Source organism: Aulostomus chinensis, chromosome 18 (genome assembly GCF_037954235.1).
Source record: "Aulostomus chinensis isolate RoL2024-O1b breed Wild chromosome 18, RoL_Achi_v1.0, whole genome shotgun sequence".
Classification (NCBI taxonomy): domain Eukaryota; kingdom Metazoa; phylum Chordata; class Actinopteri; order Syngnathiformes; family Aulostomidae; genus Aulostomus; species Aulostomus chinensis.
In genome coordinates, this window is record NC_141337.1 from 11949340 (window position 1) to 11966392 (window position 17053).

Genomic DNA, 17053 nt, shown 5'->3' on the forward strand with positions numbered 1-17053 from the left:
TGCTGTGTATTACTGTGCTGCAGACCCACAACAACACAAAGCATCAGCAGACCTGAACAAAAACCCCTCAGAGGCTGAACACTTGGAACATGAAGCCACCAGAGGAGGAGCCCTCACACCAGTTTAGACCAGTTTAATACTGAGGAGCAAATCTCTCTTTGAAAGCTCTGGACCAAACATGAACTGGAGAAATGAGATCCAGTAGATTCTTGATTCTGAACATTCAGATTGGGATTGGAGTTGAATGATGATCAGATTCATGGAATTCAGTTTGTGAGAAGATTCCTCAACATTCATGTGATTTGTTTCAAGATTCCAAATAAGAGCCTCCAACATGCATTTGAACAATCATAGTCACCAGAATTTACTCTGATTGATGGCTGGAGTTGTCAAAGAAACCTGCAAGATCAGTTTTTAAATATAACTTGATCATACTTCATTGTTTGAAATTGAAAATTAATTAGCTAAACAATACATTCAACAGAACAATAAAAAAAATACAATAATACAGGATAGATAAACAGCAATGCAATAAAATGACAGAATCCAACATCCCTGTGTTTCAGTAAAAATGTTGAGACATTGTGACATCATGATCTTCTCTGGCATCTTGAAAGCATTTTGTAAGAAATTTAGATTTTCATAATTTTCACAATTACGCACCAGCATCTTACCCACTTCTTTTTTTTTAGAGAAACTTGTTTTCATTCAGCACACTTGTTTTTTGACATCCATGTTATTCATGAAGAAAGTCATTCTGGTTTTAGGGTAAACCACAGTACAGAGACTGCACTGAAAGATTTTAGATGATTTTAGATTAAATTTTGATTCACAAAAGTTGACAGTGTTGGTTCTGCTGGATCTTAGTGCTACCTTCAATACAGTCCACCACACTATTCTTCTAAATAGATTGAAACATCTTGTCAGCCTCTCTGGTACTGTACTCACATGGTTTACTTCCCACCTCATTGACAGAACATTCATGTTAAGTCTAGACACGTGTTCCTCCAAAGTCCAGAAAATCACATTTGGTGTACCCCAGGGTTCAATTTAGGGCCCTTTGCTTTTTGACCTGTACATGCTCCCTCTTGGCAGTGTCATCAGGAGACATGGAATCAGCTTCCACAGTTATGTGGATGATACACAGCTTTCCATCTCCATGTCTCCGATGACACCAGGCCTATGGATACCCTTTTTAACTGTATTTTACATGTCAAATCCTGGATGGCAGGAAGTTTTCTCCAGCTTAACCAGGACAATACTGAGGTTTTAGTTATCGATCCTGGGGCCCAGACCCAAAAACGACAAGCACTGTCTTTTAACCCATCATTTCAAGTAAAAAACCTGGATGCAATTTTGGACTCTGACTTTCAGCTGACTTTTATTCCACACATAAAGAACATAATGAAACTAGGGTTTGATCATCTAAAGAACATAGCCACAGTCCGCCCCATTGTCTCTCAGGGCAACACGGAGACGCTGATGCTTGCTTTTATCACCAGTTGTATTTACTACTGTAACGCCCTGCTCTCTGGTCTTCCCAAAAAGAATATTTCAGCTCTAGAATTATTACAAAATTCAGCAGCACATGTCATGACAAAGACCGAGGGGCGGGCCTGCATGACACCCTCATGGCTCAAGACACACCTTTAGATTTGTATTTTTATCATATTTTTATCATTTTTCATTAATATTATTTTACTCATGACATTTATTTATTTTAGGCCATTATTTCATATTTATTTAGGATTCTTTTCCTTTTCCTATCCTATTTTAAATTGTACTTTTTTAACCAACTAACCATCAAATTGCATGACAACAAGTGTAAAGGGGCACAAATGATGTCCAAAAGCTCCCGGAGAGGTAAAAAGTCAACTGAACAACTCAAAGACAACGATTTGCAGCTAGAAGCCAACGCGAGCTGTGCTGTGCTTTGCCGCAGTGCCTCTCCTTCGCCCAGCCCTGAGGATGCCGGTTTGGAGAATGAGGACGACCGAGCAAACTTGACCTTGATACAGAAACACCTGAGCGCCGTCGGGAAAGAGGTAAAAGAATTCAGGAAGGACACTAAAATCAGCTGCGGGACACGAGAGGAGAACTGGACAAAACAAATGTGAGGCAAGAAGACGTGGAAACCAGGGTCGCTGGGTACGAAGAAGAGTTACAAAGCTCAGATGAGTCATGAGCGAGATGATGCCACAGACAACTTGGACAAGATTGGTTTTATTCATCATAGACAAACAACATCAGAAGAGCATTACATATCCTAGGAAATATACAAAAGGACAAAATTCAATCTATTACAGGGAGTCTAGACGCGGAGAAAGCTTCAGACTCCCTCAGGTGGGTTTTCTTGTACAAGGTCCTGGGGAAGTTTGGTTTTCAAGATAATTTTCTCAGAGTGATTCAGGCTCTGCGTGACGAACCCTCAGCCCGTATCAAAGTCAGTGGTGATCTGTTTGGGTCCTCTCACCTGAAACGTGGGTGGAAACAGGGTCGCGCAATCTCGTCACTCCTCTTTGTCTTGTTGATTGGCCTAACACTTCTATGAACAGATCCAAGTGAAAATATTCAGGGTATTGTAATGTCAGGAGTTAAACACAAGGTGGCGATGTTTGCAGATGATGTGCTGGTCTACCCCAGGGAGCCAGAGAGATTATTTCATGAAGTGATGTCCACTTTGTCTGATTTTGGCAAATTATCTGGCTAAAAAGTTAATATTTCAAAAACTCAGTTGATGACACTAAACTATATAGTTCCTATGACTCTACGTAAGAAATGTAAGGTAAATTGGCAACGTGAGAATGTTAAATACTTTTGACAAGGAGCTTTCAGTGCTCTTCCAGCCAAACTATGTACCAATATCCTCAAAAATAAGCGCAGTAAAGATGAGTGTGCTCCCCTTTTCAGGAACTTGCCTGCAGTGTTGAGTGAAAATCAATTCAGGGAATGGGACAAGTGAATCTCCAGATTTGTTGGGCAGGGCCCTTCAACTTTATTATGGCAACATAATTAGGGCCTGAGCCCGGAGGTACTCCGGGGCGAATCCATCCATCCATTCTCATCTCATAGAGACAAACAACCATTCACACTTACTGTGAGGCGACAGTGCTGACCACTGCACCACCGTGCCGCCGTGAAATGAATTTCTGTTTAAAACACCTGATGACTCCTGAATTCTCTCACAAGCAAACAAACACTCACGACAACTGTTGTCCTCTACTTTTACTGCTCAGCTGATCACGTAGAAGGGAAACTCCCGTAGCTTCAGATGTTTTGTTCAACTGTCAATATTTGGTCTGAGTATCAAATTGACCCCACCTGCTCGGGATGACCGGATTGGTACTCAAGAGATGTTTAGGATGAAAAATTGGACCTTTCAACTGAGAACCCAACAGGACAAATTTTGCAAAATTTGGAGCAACTGGATCTTACTTGTACCCCCCATGAGAGCAGCCATTATTTGATCTCACTGGTACTACTGAGTTGTAATTTACTGATTTAATTTCTGTCTGGGTATTTTGATTATTTCCACGACAACAGCAGCAGGTTTTTGTAGTTTCCTTCCACGTGTGCTGTGAAATTCTAACCATTTGTGAGACTCAAAAGAGGAAAAACCCAAGAGCTGTGACTTTACTGTCCTTGAGTCCTTGTTCTTTGATGGCTGATGAAGCACATGAGGACTCAAACCAAACTGGAAGGACATTAATTTTCATATCTTTGAATATTGCTGTGTCCTCCTCGTGATCTGTCCCTGCCAAATAAAGATACAGCATAAAAAAAAAATAGGTTTTCATGTCTAAATATGCAGCGTCATTGTTTTCTGTGACAAAACCTGATGGCAAATTAAAAACAAAAGCAAAAATCTGTCACTCCAAAAGACGAATGAAGCATGAATGTTACATATGAAATGACTGAATGATTAATCTTGATGTTTGGTGGAGAATAAAGAAAAGCTGTAATGATTGATATTATTCTATTTTTTATCATAATTATTGTATTTATTGATAATCATCATCATCAAACTCAACATAATAGTACAAATCACAGGTTCTGGCATGACCTACTGTCCACTTTGACAAAATAATAAGATTGACAACAACTCAATTATGTGGTCTCACTGCTTCTGCAGGATCCTGCTCTTATGAGCCCTCAGAATCCTTCCCTATGCAAAGAGAACTTCCTCCTCATCTGCTATAAAAACATGTTGATGTCAGTTGCAGGAGAGGAAGAGGAGTTCCACCTTCAGGAGCAACCATGTTGTGTGTCGCTCTGCTGCTGCTGCTGGCTGCTGGATCCTGTGAGTCTCAGTGAGGCAGAGACACTGACAGTAGGATTCCAGCTCACTGACTCTTAGTCCACTGATTCAACATGTTTTCCTCCACAGGTGTCAAGTGTCAACTTTTGACCCAGCCAGCCTCTGTGACTGTGCAGCAGGGTCAACGTCTGACCATCACCTGCCAGCTCCACACTTCTTATAGCTGGTACAACAGAGAATGGTACAGAGAACCTGCAGGAAAAGGAAAGGAAAAGATCAGTAGAGAATCAACCATTGTACCTTCCATGCAGAGAAAGTTCAGTGTAAACTTGGACTCCTCCAGAATGACTCTAAATGGAGAGAACATGCAGCCTGAAGACTCTGCTGTGTATTACTGTGCTGCATACCCACAACAACACAAAGCATCAGCAGACCTGAACAAAAACCCCTCAGAGGCTGAACACTTGGAACATGAAGCCACCAGAGGAGGAGCCCTCAAACCAGTTTAGACCAGTTTAATACTGAGGAGCAAATCTCTCTTTGAAAGCTCTGGACCAAACATGAACTGGAGAAATGAGATCCAGTAGATTCTTGATTCTGAACATTCAGATTGGGATTGGAGTTGAATGATGATCAGATTCATGGAATTCACTTTGTGAGAAGATTCCTCAACATTCATGTGATTTGTTTCAAGATTCCAAATAAGAGCCTCCAACATGCATTTGAACAATCATAGTCACAAGAATTTACTCTGATTGATGGCTGGAGTTGTCAAAGAAACCTGCAAGATCAGTTTTTAAATATAACTTCATCATACTTTATCGTTAGAAAATTAATTAGCTTACCAGTACAATACAATCAAAAGCACAATAAAAAATACAATAATACAGGATAAATAAACAACAATGCAATCAAATCTCTGAATCAAAGATCCCTGAGTTTCAGTGAAAGAGGGTTGGTGACAATAACTTGGATTAAGAGAACGTTATGTTTTCAAAAATCCTTCTCAGTGTTGAGACATTGTGACATCATCATCATCTCCTCTGGCATCTTGAAAGCATGTCTGACTAACATGGAGGTGCTCCTGTTTAGAACCTGATATGTTGACTCAAACAACCCCTGGTAGTCACCAAGAGGCTAAGTGAGGGAGCAATGCGCTGTTGACTTGCTGCACAAACAACAAGGCCATGTCCGTCTTTCCGACTGTCCAGTTTATTTCAGAAACAACAACCAAATCAGGCAAAAGGGGAAAGGCCAGCAAGATGGTTCAGTACCCAGATTGTGTTCATTTGAGCAGTCGACAAAAAAAGTCTCTCCCTTCTCAACCCCCTTTCCCTGCAGCCACAGCCGTGAACAGGTGAGTAGAACCACTGAGTACAACCACTCAGTCAGCAGGCTCCTGACCACACCCCCGTGACCTAAGTGACAGGTGTCAAACTAACGACTGATCCCAGCACAAACACATCAAAACACACGTGTGGCATTTGGCACCTACAGAACCATGTCTCTACAGAATCTTTCAACCTTTGCTAAAACTGACAGCAACCAAATGCAGGGATCTCTTCTACTGGAACTCAAGGTTTCCCTGTTCACTCGTCAGACTCAGTCAACGGTAGATTCACCATCTCCAGAGACTCCAGCAGGAAACTCTGACTCCAGATGAGCAGGCTGGAGGCCCAGGACACACCAGAGTGTTACTGGGCCTCATGGACACAGGCAGAGGCCACAAGAGGAGAGTCAGAGCTCAAGCACTCACTCGTCCTGACACAACCACTGAACACACTCAGGATCTGAAACAGTTGTGTGGTTTCTGCCCTTCAGGTTACTCGGCCTGGAAATGGCAGTGTTCTACACTGGAGCAAATATCTTTGTTTGTTTCAGACCTCCACAAAAATCACACCTTCTCCTTTCAATCTGTTTTTACATTCAGATGTCAAGAATGACACCAGAATGATGACTTTTCAAAACTGTTCAGCTCCAACCTGCCAAGCACCTTGAAAAATGTCATATTCATATTTCACTGTCCCAAATTATTTCAGACAAATAAACGAAGCACAGTCTTCTTTTCCATTTCTCATCCAATTCCTAACCCTGTTGCACGTTGCTGAACTGAATCCTAAAGTAACAGAATTAATGTTGTGCTTTTCTGATGCTCCTCAGTCCAACTCTCAGTTCAATGTGTCGCCCTGTGATGAAGAAGTCAAGTGTCTGTCTGTGGTCGTTTATGAGGCAACAGTAAGTGGCAGTGTTTTATTCTGGTGAGAGGGGGTTGCAATATTGCCCCCCCCCCCATAATGATTTTATTACTAGTCACATTTCAACAAGCAGGACAAAAGCAAGAGGAGGACGAGCAGGAGTGTTTGCTGATGCTGTGACCCTGCCGACTGAACGGTGTGGATATTTATGAGGCAGCAGGAAGTGGCAGGGTTATCCTTCGTTACGGTCAGTGAGGTCTCCAGTATTTATGTGTGTCATATTTCAAGTGTTTCCTTTTCTTGTTCTTTTATCTCTTCAAAAAGCTCCACATTTTCTCATCAAAGCACTTTTTAAAATAATTGTAAATTCACGTTGTGGTGTCAAACACACACGCAAATTTGTGTTTTGCAAGTGGGGCAGGTTTTTGACAGGACGCATGCCGTCGTGATGCCTGGGTAGCAGGACGCTGCTGCACTCCATCGCAAAAACCATGAGGCCGAAGCCTCGCAGCATCACACATCAAACATTTCTCTGCTTCTCAATCATAGGAGAAAAAAAATCATTGAAGAAAAAAAAAAGAGATAAAGTTTACATAAAATAAATGAATAATGCTGCTGTTGAAGTTCCTGAACAAGACACCAGAAACTGACCTGGAGTCGGTCCCTGAATGCTCCATTTGATGTAAAGAACAAACATCATTGTGTCAGTAAACAATGAGAATAACGGCTTCTTCTTCTACTGCTAATTATCAACAACCCATCAGACCAATGTCTAAAAATGGTAAAACTACCAAATACTCCTGATGACCTGCTTCAAAGATTCAGACCAAAACAGCAAAAGTAGAATGCAGACGGTGCGACTCATCAGGCAAAGGTTTTTGTACGAGTGTGTATCACTGTGTATGACTGGGTATCCACAGTGATATATGGCAATACAAAAACCTCTGCTCAACTGCCTCCTGCGCCTCGAGGACACAAAGACACCAAATGAAGCCATTTTCTAAAATGTCAGACGATGAACCGTTAGATATTCAATGGAAGAGTGAGGAATCGTTCATTTGATGTGGAAATCAATTTATTTGAGTTTGAAGCATGAAAACATCCCCCCAGACAAGCTTCCACTTGTTATTTTACCGGCAGAGAAATTCACCTCCCAAAAACAACAGAATTTATATTTAGACTCACTGTCATGTTATTTACAGCGTGTTTCAAATGCCTGTGAAGGTTTGTTAATTAAATAACCAGGAAATATTTAACAATCACAACCAGAAACAACCAAGAAACAGCAGACCTCTGCCACGGAGGAGAAACTCTCACCAGACTCTGGTCATAAATCTTCTCTGATGTAGGGCTTCAGGATTACTGACCCAGAACTTGATCCTTGGTGCTTATCAGATCCAGATCGCCTCCAAAAGATCATCCCTTGTTCTTGGTCATTTTTCCTCTCTTTCTGGAAATTGCACCAGAACTCTATGGAAACCCAGAACATTGTTACGTCAACTGAGCGTATCATCCTCAGCAACCACCTACATGGTTCCATACCCTTGAGGTCATGGAGGTCGTCCCTGAAACCAAACAAAAAACCAGGGGTGACCCTTGCCCCTTCATTCATAGCCCCTAAACTGTGGAACGAGCGTCCCCTCCCTGCACACACTTGATGTTTTTGTCACTGTGTGGAAGGATGGAAGTGAGGTTTGACAATGGACGGCTGTTTTCCTATTTATTAGTGAAATAGTCATTTTTGTTTGTGCTCACTGAAAGTCTGATATCAAGTGCCTGATTATTGATATGGCAGATATTTTGGAAGCTGATCCTGGCCGAAAATCCAGCAGACACAAGTGTGATGTGGAGACTTGAAGCCTCCAGGTCACAAACAGTGAGGGGGAACTTTACAGAGAAGTAGGAGACGTCTTGACCAGCAGTTGAACTCTTGGAACGACAATTATTTGTACATTCATGTGAGCTGGAATTCATCATGACAGAGAAGCGACTCCTCTAAGATTACTTTTATGTGCCTTTATAAATGTGTTTGGGGATCTTCAATATTAACTTAGTGGCTGTAAATCACACTACTAGTGATTTAAAAGTGTTTCTGATGGAAGAAAACAGGGTTTTCAGCCCTTCAATATAGAGGAGAAAACTTGTGGACATTTTATCCTTGTGGTTTCAGTCAGGTTCATGTTTATGTAACTCACAGGAAACAAACTTCACCACAGCAGGTGCTTCCTCGTCCAGAGTGCAAACTGAAACTTTGGACTAAAACTGTGACACCCGACTGATAACACGAGATGATACAACACAACCGACAAGAAACCACAGTGTGTCTAACAAGAATTATGGAACTGAACTGGGGACAGTTTGAGTAGGAAGAACCAGTTAACTGCAAGTACATGTAATCATTCATCATCATGGAGTGTAAAATTCAATACTCTTCATTTAACATGACAGCAGAGTAAATATTTATTCTTGAGCTGTAAATGATGATGCAGCAGCATCAGTTTATTCATCCATCCATCCATTTTAAGGGTCGCGGGGGCGGGGGGGGGGGGGGCTGGAGCCTATCCCAGCGGTGATGGGCGAGAGGCGGGGTTCACCCTGGACAGGTCGGCATCAGTTTATGTTAAGCTGAACTCAACTCAACCCCCAGTTACTTTCCAGAGCATTAAGGCCTCAATATTAGCTGACACTCCCAAGGTGCTCATCTGTCCGGATGACATAGTCGTACAACACCAGTTCTCGAGGACACACACCTGACAAGGATATTTGATGTCCTCATGAAACACAACCTCACGCTAAATGCAGTAAAATGCATTTTTGCCACGCCTGTGATTGGTTGATTGGTGGGAGAATCCTATAGATGTTCCCCAAGAACTACTCCCCTTCACAGAGTCAGGGGTGAAACATCGTCCTAGAATGATGTGTGGGCAGTCGTCCCCACTTCTCTCAGGGCAGGCATCCTGGCTATTGCACACAAGGGGCTTCTTGGCATCATGAAGGTGAAACAGCATCGCAGGGCCTCTGTATGATGCCTGGGCATTGACAGAAGCATAAAGACTATGAGAAGAGACTGCACAGCTTGTTTGGTGATGGGAAGACCAATTCACCCCAGCCCTGCAACATTGTGGTGGCTGCCTAGCTTCGAATCACATTCAGGTGGACATCTGTTGGAAGCTCCATATCCTGCAGCACCAGCGCTTCCTTATCATTGTGCACACTGAAGCCTCCACTCTAAATGACCTGAAGTGGTCACCACCAGATTGGTAATAACTGAGGTGGCCACAGATTCTCTCAACACCCTGGTGCCTCATTGCATTCAGTTCCTCTGGGCCAAATTTGTGGCCTTTGAAGAAGACAAGGGAACTGTCCAAGTACGTACCGTCTTCAGCTTTTTGCATAAGCCTCCACTCTAAATGACCTGAAGTGGTCACCACCAGATTGGGAATAACTAAGGTGGCCACAGATTCTCTCAACACCCTGGTGCCTCGTTGCATTCAGTTCCTCTGGGCCAAATTTGTGGCCTTTGAAGAAGACAAGGGAACTGTCCAAGTACGTACCGTCTTCAGCTTTTTGCATTTCAAAGTGGCAGCTGTGACTCGGGATGACTTCAAAAATGTTTTGCGTGTGTGTTGGGGGGGGCACTAAACGCTTCCTTCTCCAGCTGAGAAGTTGTGCAGTCTGATGGCTGAAGGGATGAAGGATTTCCTCCCTGAAACTTTCAGTCCTGCGGTGCACTGAGATCACCCGCTCAGTGTGGCTGCTTCTCTGTCCAGAGATACTGTTGTGCAGGGGGTGGTCAGGTTTGACCATCATGCTCTGTATTTTTTCACCGTGAGCATCTCTCCACCACACTCCCAACATCATCCAAGCTCCTACCAAGCACTGAACCCACCTACCTGATGAGTTTATCCAACTGCTTCTCTTCTCTGACCAATTGGCGAGCACCCCAGCAGGCTGCAGCATAGAGCAAGGCGCTTTCCACCACTGATTTAGGTACCAGTATGAGGCCACACCCTTCCTGAGCCAGAGAAAGGCAGACTTGGGCCTATGGGGGACTATGACCATCTCTTTGGTCTTGGATTTGTTAAGGAGAGGTGGATTTTAACACTCCATTCACTGAAGGCCCTCACCAGCTCCCTGTATTCACCCTCTCCATCTTTCCTGATACACGCCACAACCGCTGTGTCGTCAGAGTACTTTTGAATTTGACAGGACTTAGAGTGGCACTGAAAGTCTGACGTGTCCAGTTTGAAAAGGAACGGTGCAAGAGCCGTCGCTTGTGGAGACCCTGTACAGCTCAGGACTGTCTCGGACTCACAGTTCTCAAGCCTGCTGTGGTGGACCTGTCAGGTAGTCGGAGACCCAGGTAGTGAGGTAGGTATCTGCCCCCATTCTTCAAGGTTGCCCCAGAGTATGTGTGGTTGGATGGTGTTCAATGCACTGAGAGAGAAGTCAAAGAACGTTATTCTCACATAGCCCCTCAGTAGAGCATGTAGAGAAAAGCGTCCCCTACGCTGATATTTTCCCTCTCCAGTGTCTTCATGAGATGTTGAAGCCACCGGTCTGTAGTCATTCATCTTGGCCAGACACCCGACTTGGGGAACCGGCACAAGACAAGAGGTTTTCCTTCGGACCAGTCCCCTCCCTTGCTGGAGACTCTTGTTGAAGACGCACTGGAGAGGTACAGCTAGTTGTGCTGCACAGTCCCTGAGCAGTCTTGGTCACACACCGTCCGGCCCTACTGCTTGACCAGAAAGTAGCCTCTTGACCTCTGCTCTCACCTTCTCTATTGTGAGGAACAGAGGATGGTTTGCCACTGCAGCCATTGGAGGTGCCGCTGCCACTCGTGGGACAGTGAACGTACTGCATGAAGCCAGGTAGATGAGATGTGAGGCTGATATGATTAAAATCCCCAGAGATGGCGACAAAAGCATCAGGGTGTTGTTGGTGGTGTCTGTATTTTCAAGACAGTCTCCTGGATGACATCTCACACTTCCACTGCAACGCGTGATGGGATGTCAACAATAGAGAAGCCGGTTAGATCCACACAGGAGTAGGTGATGTTGTTATCCACCAGGAACTGGGGGCAGTTCAGAGTGGTAGTTGGCTCTTACCAGCAGGTTGGCTTCCTCCCCAGGGTCGGGAGAAGGATCACAATAGGAACACCCCTGTTTAATAGATATATGTATCTGTGTGCGCGCGCGCGTGTGTGTGTGTGTGTGTGTGTGTGTGTGTGTGTGTGTGTGTGTGTGTGTGATAATCTTTTGATCTTTTTTTGTTTTTAAAAGCTGCTGATTCCAAGTGGTTCAGTGTGGTGATGGGATCTGTGGTCTAAGGGGGTGATACGAATCTATCAGCCTTAAAATAAACACAAGGCTTGTAGGCTGCTGCATGGATACAGACTCCATCTTATTATTATTCCATTATCCTGATAATAAGTAGTAGGAGTACTGGTAGTAGTAGTCATAGTAATTATGTTAGTAATAGAAGTAGTACTGGTAGTAGAAGCAGTGGTGGTGCTGGCAGTGCTGAGTTTCAGGTTCAATGACGTTCTTGTTGTCTGAACTCTATCCTGCAGGGAGCGGAGCTGACAGAGAGTTCAGTAAAGAGGAAGTTTTCACAAACCGTTGGAAAGACACACATTATTATATAAGCAGACCAAGACCACAGGAAATGAATATCTCCAGAGGAAGGGGTCAATAACAGTGTGCTGAGAAACGCTTTGGCAGTAAAACACTTGAGCTGTCTTGTTTTAAACTGAGATTAGAAGCAGATTGGAAACAACGGCTGCTTTGACTTTGGATGAAAAGGAACACAAGTATCATCTCATAATTTCCATTGAGAGTGAAGACGACTCATTAGTTATCCAGTTTTTTTACTTTAAATATACAGTCTAATATATAGTACCGGTATATTATATTGAATATGGAAAGAAGACGGAAAAATGCTGGAGAAATGTGAGATCTTTGTCGATACAATAATCAGCTTGTTTTGCTCGTGCTGGTATTTCACGCTGTGGAAATGCTTTTGTTTACTGAGGAAAAGGTTCGATGTTCCAGTAATTTCAGGTAAGCAATCCTACATTCTTCCACATTCTGATTTCAATTGATATTTTTCAAGAACTCAATTCTGGACTCTACATACTTCATTCATTGATAAAATGTGAGGTTCATGATAAACTCTGATGTTAATTCAGTTTGGTGGTGACCATCCTGTTTTCTTTCATCTTCTGACTCCAAATGTGCAAAAACCAAAGAAAAAATGTCTGTGGGCAGATTGTTGTGTGGAAGCTGGCAGGGAGAGTTGTCTGGGAACAGGTTTTGTATGCGATGGTCATTATTGGTCAGGCACAAGGATCCCCGTCACCTCAGGTATGTGCTTTTATTATGATTAGAGAAGGAAATGACATGAAATGTCAATGAAACCTTGATTCCATGTTTCGATCTGTTTAAAACCCCTAAAATGCTCCGTATGTCATGAGGTGACGGGATGGTGGTGGGTTTTTGTAACAAGTGTGAATGGAATGTTTCACTGTGCTTACTGGGTTACTCGATGGGGGAGCGGCACCACGGTAACAGTCACACCAGGTAAGATTTGTCTAAAATCTCCTGCTGGCTGTTCTGATGTCTGTTGTACTGTAACTTCTCAGCAGATCAGATGTCCTCTTAATGTGTCTTTACACTGGTAAAGTCAACAAAGTCCAAAGGACCACAGGAGTGGATCATTGATTTTATACATTAAACAAATGAAAAGGGAGAGTTTTTATTCTTCACATGAGTAGAAAGAGTTTTAGTACTGACAGTAGAGTAGATTCAACACTGTGCTACAGCTACTACTGGGGAGATGGTACAACGGTAACTGTGACACCAGGTAAGAACTCTCTCTCTTCTGTCAAATAATCGCTTCACGTCAAAAAAATATATTTTTCATTTTTACATCTATTTTTTTTATATATAATTTTTTCTATTTAAGGAATGGTTTGCTCTCCATTTGTGACTTCAACTCAGTCCAGTTTCAAGAATTATGAATGAGAACGTTTGTTCGTAGGTCGACCTTCGTAATTTTATAAACGTTGCAACTGTTGAGGAAGAAGCGTCTAAAAAAGATACGTGAATGAAGGAGACGGGCCGACTCAAAGATCGATCTCGTCGGCTTCTGACAATAATTACCTTTGGCTTTTTTTTTTTCAAGTTTTTCGGAAAAACAAAAAACTGGAGACAAAACATCACAAGGAATTTATTCAGGAAAAAAAAGTTGTAAAAAAATGACTTGTGAAGCAATTATTTTAAGAAGGTGGCGATTTGTTCATGACTGCGTGGAATTTTAAACTGTGTTTTTTTGTAAGATGGGTTTTGTTAAAAGAAGGTGTAATAACCAGCTTCTGTATCATTATTATGATTATCCAGCTTGTTTTATCATAACTGTCTGTTTTAATTGTGTTTCTGCATCCTGAAGTTTGTGTAATTTATCTAGAACTGTGAAGCAGCTTATAACTGTTTAGAAACGCAGAAATTAAAGTATAATGATAATGATAACAGTTGGTGCAGTCTTGAAAAAGGTATAATTTTACTTCTATTTATATTTCCTCTCTTAGTTTCTCCAAGAAAACCAACTGTGCCTCCTGTGGTTCAAAAGACTACAGTTGTCAAACAAGGTAAGACTGGTGCTGTGTCCCACGGACACAGAAAGACTTGAATGAGCCTTGTGTGTGTTTAGTAGGATGAGGCTGAATTCTAAAGTCTGTGTGTCGATCGTACAAACATTCCCGCTCAGTTTGAGAACAATAACTGAGAGTTCATCTCGTCCTGAATGTAAAATATAACCAACATATTAATGTACAAAACAGCATCAGAGAAATGCACGTTTCAAATGTATGGATTTATTTATGTATCAATTTATTGTATTTTGAAATTAAATTTGAGTTATGACTAGAATATGAATAGACATTTACTGATGTTGAATAACTAAGTCAAATGACACATTCTTGAGTTGAAATGATTCAAGAAATGAGTTATGGAACAGTTCATGAGATGTTGTCATTCTTCAGCCCACCAAAGCAAACAGGGAGGTGGGATGGAAAGGCTGGAGTTTGCTCTCCTTTAACTGCTGAGCCTCTGTCACCTGTCTGAGAACACGACTGCTATGCTTGTCGCATCTTCCTGCAGAATAATCCCAGTTTATCCTCCGTCTGCCTCCACCTTTGTTGTTGATTAACATTCCCTGTTCATAACAAATGTTTAATCTGTCACCTTCAATCTGTGTTGGCTTGCCTGAACAGTCAGTGTATATGCAGAAGCCAGCACACCAGAGGATTCTTTTCCACCCTCTGACGAGCTTGAGTGTCTCTACGTGGAGAATCATCTGTGTTTTCACAAAGACGCTCATGTCTTACGTTTATGACAAATCCTGATCAAATCTGCTTCTGCATATGCTCTATGTGTGGTATTCTTGGCTTCTGCATCCATATATCTGTGTGTGTGTGTGTTTATTTTTCAGAGGTGCCTTGTGAGCCGCCGGCTCTTAAAGTGTTGGTCTCCTCTGATGAGGAAAGCAAGACTTCCTTCGCCTGCTTTGCCAAAGACTTTTCTCCAGAAGTTTATGAAATCAAGTGGTTGAGAAATGAAGAGGAAATCACCAGTAAATTATACGAGTACAAAACAAGTTCTGACGGAAGAAAGACGGAGAACGGAACCACGTTGTACAGTGCAGCCAGTTTCCTCACCATACAGTCCAGTGACTGGACTCCTGATACTAAGTTAACATGTGAGTTTAAAAGCAAAGGTGGAGACTGTAGTGCAACTGCGCGCTCAGATATCACCCATAAATGTACAGCTGATCCCTCACGTGAGTACATTTCTACTTTTGCTTCAACACATTCCATTTGAATTCTACTGACCTGCAGATGTGCAGTAACTGTGAATGAACTCTTCATCCATCAGGGGAGGGATGTCGTGTGGCAGATGTGGACATTGAGATCTCGGCCCCCTCAATGGAGGACATGTTTCTAAACCGAAAAGGAACTGTGGTGTGTCAAGTCCAGATAAACGTGCCGTCTGTAGACAAGATTTGGTGGGAAGACGAGCTGGGAAATGAAATGGCTGGTGCTTCTAAAAACCCCCCAGTAGGAAAAACAGGGAAGGTTCGCCTTCCACTTGACATCACGTATGAAGAATGGAGCTCGGGGATTACACGCATCTGTGTTGTTCAACACTCAGATATGCTCGACCAGCTAAAGGGACGATATCAAAGAAAGATTGGTAAGAACATCACAGAAAGCTTCTCTTTGATCTTCTTGATTAGAGCGTCTCTGTGCTCAGTGTCCTGCACCAGGTTCTTTTGTCTGTGCCTAGAAGCCTAATTGTTCTCTCACTCTTGCAGAAAAACCTGCTCAGTGTCCATCAGTGTATATGCTGCCTCCAGTAGAACACACTAGACAGAAAATGGTCACCCTGACTTGCTATGTGAAAGACTTCTTCCCTCGCGAGGTTTTGGTGTCTTGGCTCGTCGATGACGAGCCGGCAGACGCAGCTCACAATTTCACAACCACAAACCCCGTAGAGACGGAGGGATCCTATTCCGTCTACAGCCGCTTGTCCCTCAGCCTGGAGCAGTGGAAACAGACTGATGTGGTGTACAGCTGTGTCGTTTACCACCAGTCTGTGGTTAGCACACCTAAAGCCATTGTCAGGTCCATCGGCTACAGAACATTTGAACAAACCAACCTGGTCAACCTCAACATGAACGTCCCCGACACTTGCAAGGCCCAGTAGATGTTCAGTTGTGTCGCTGTGTCTTCTGCTGTTTGTTGGTTCATGTTTGCTGCTTGTGATATGTGATTGTGTTTGTCTTTTAATGCAGATTCAAAATCAAAAAAATAAAAAACACTTCTGTTCCTGTACGTTGCATGTTCATGTGTTTATTTTTCCTAAGTCCTTCCTTATTAGTGAACACAAATGGAGATGTCGAGTGGTGACACTAACATGATGAACTCCACTCTCCACCATCGCTCCTACAATAGTGACACATGCAGCCACTCGATTCATGCCATAATTAGTCTTTGTGAATCAAGTGTCTTCACTTTGACATGTAAACGATGCATTAACGCTGTGTGTGTGACTTGTCTTTGTGTACGTGTGTTTCCTCTGCTGGGTCCTGCACCCTCAACACTAGAGAGATGAGCATTGAAGTCTCTCAGTCCTCCGATAACAGCAGCCTTCAAAAGTCACCCTGGCAACAGCCACAAATGAAGTCTTTCCAAAGCAACTCAGGACCACCAGTCACTGTAGTCGTTGGCTTCACTGGTGTTTTAGCAGGACGTGTCAAACTATTAGACCTGACGGAACGCTCCAGAACATAGATACATTTATTTTCTTCATTGTTCGTTCCGTCATTTATACTCTGAGGAGGGTCCACTCTCCCTAACATGAGAAATATTGCTCATTGTAACGTGAGCAGTGCTTCACATGCCGGCTGTGGATTCTCTCAAAGACTAACTGAAGTGTTACTGCACAGACTCCCTGAGAGAGACCCTGATTGAGACCAGCAACAAATGGAGCAACGCTGTGGAGGCAGAAGAAGACAACATGGGGAACACGGCCCTCAC

At 42.9% G+C, this 17053-nt stretch overlaps 1 gene segment (V, D, J or C); it reads left to right on the plus strand.

The window, feature by feature from the left end:
- Positions 1-12154: 12154 nt before the first annotated feature.
- LOC147245169 (Ig mu chain C region-like) lies at positions 12155-16348 on the plus strand. The segment is given in 5 exon segments: positions 12155-12407; positions 14045-14104; positions 14947-15294; positions 15390-15707; positions 15829-16348. Coding segments are annotated over 5 exon segments (1131 nt in total).
- Positions 16349-17053: the final 705 nt, after the last annotated feature.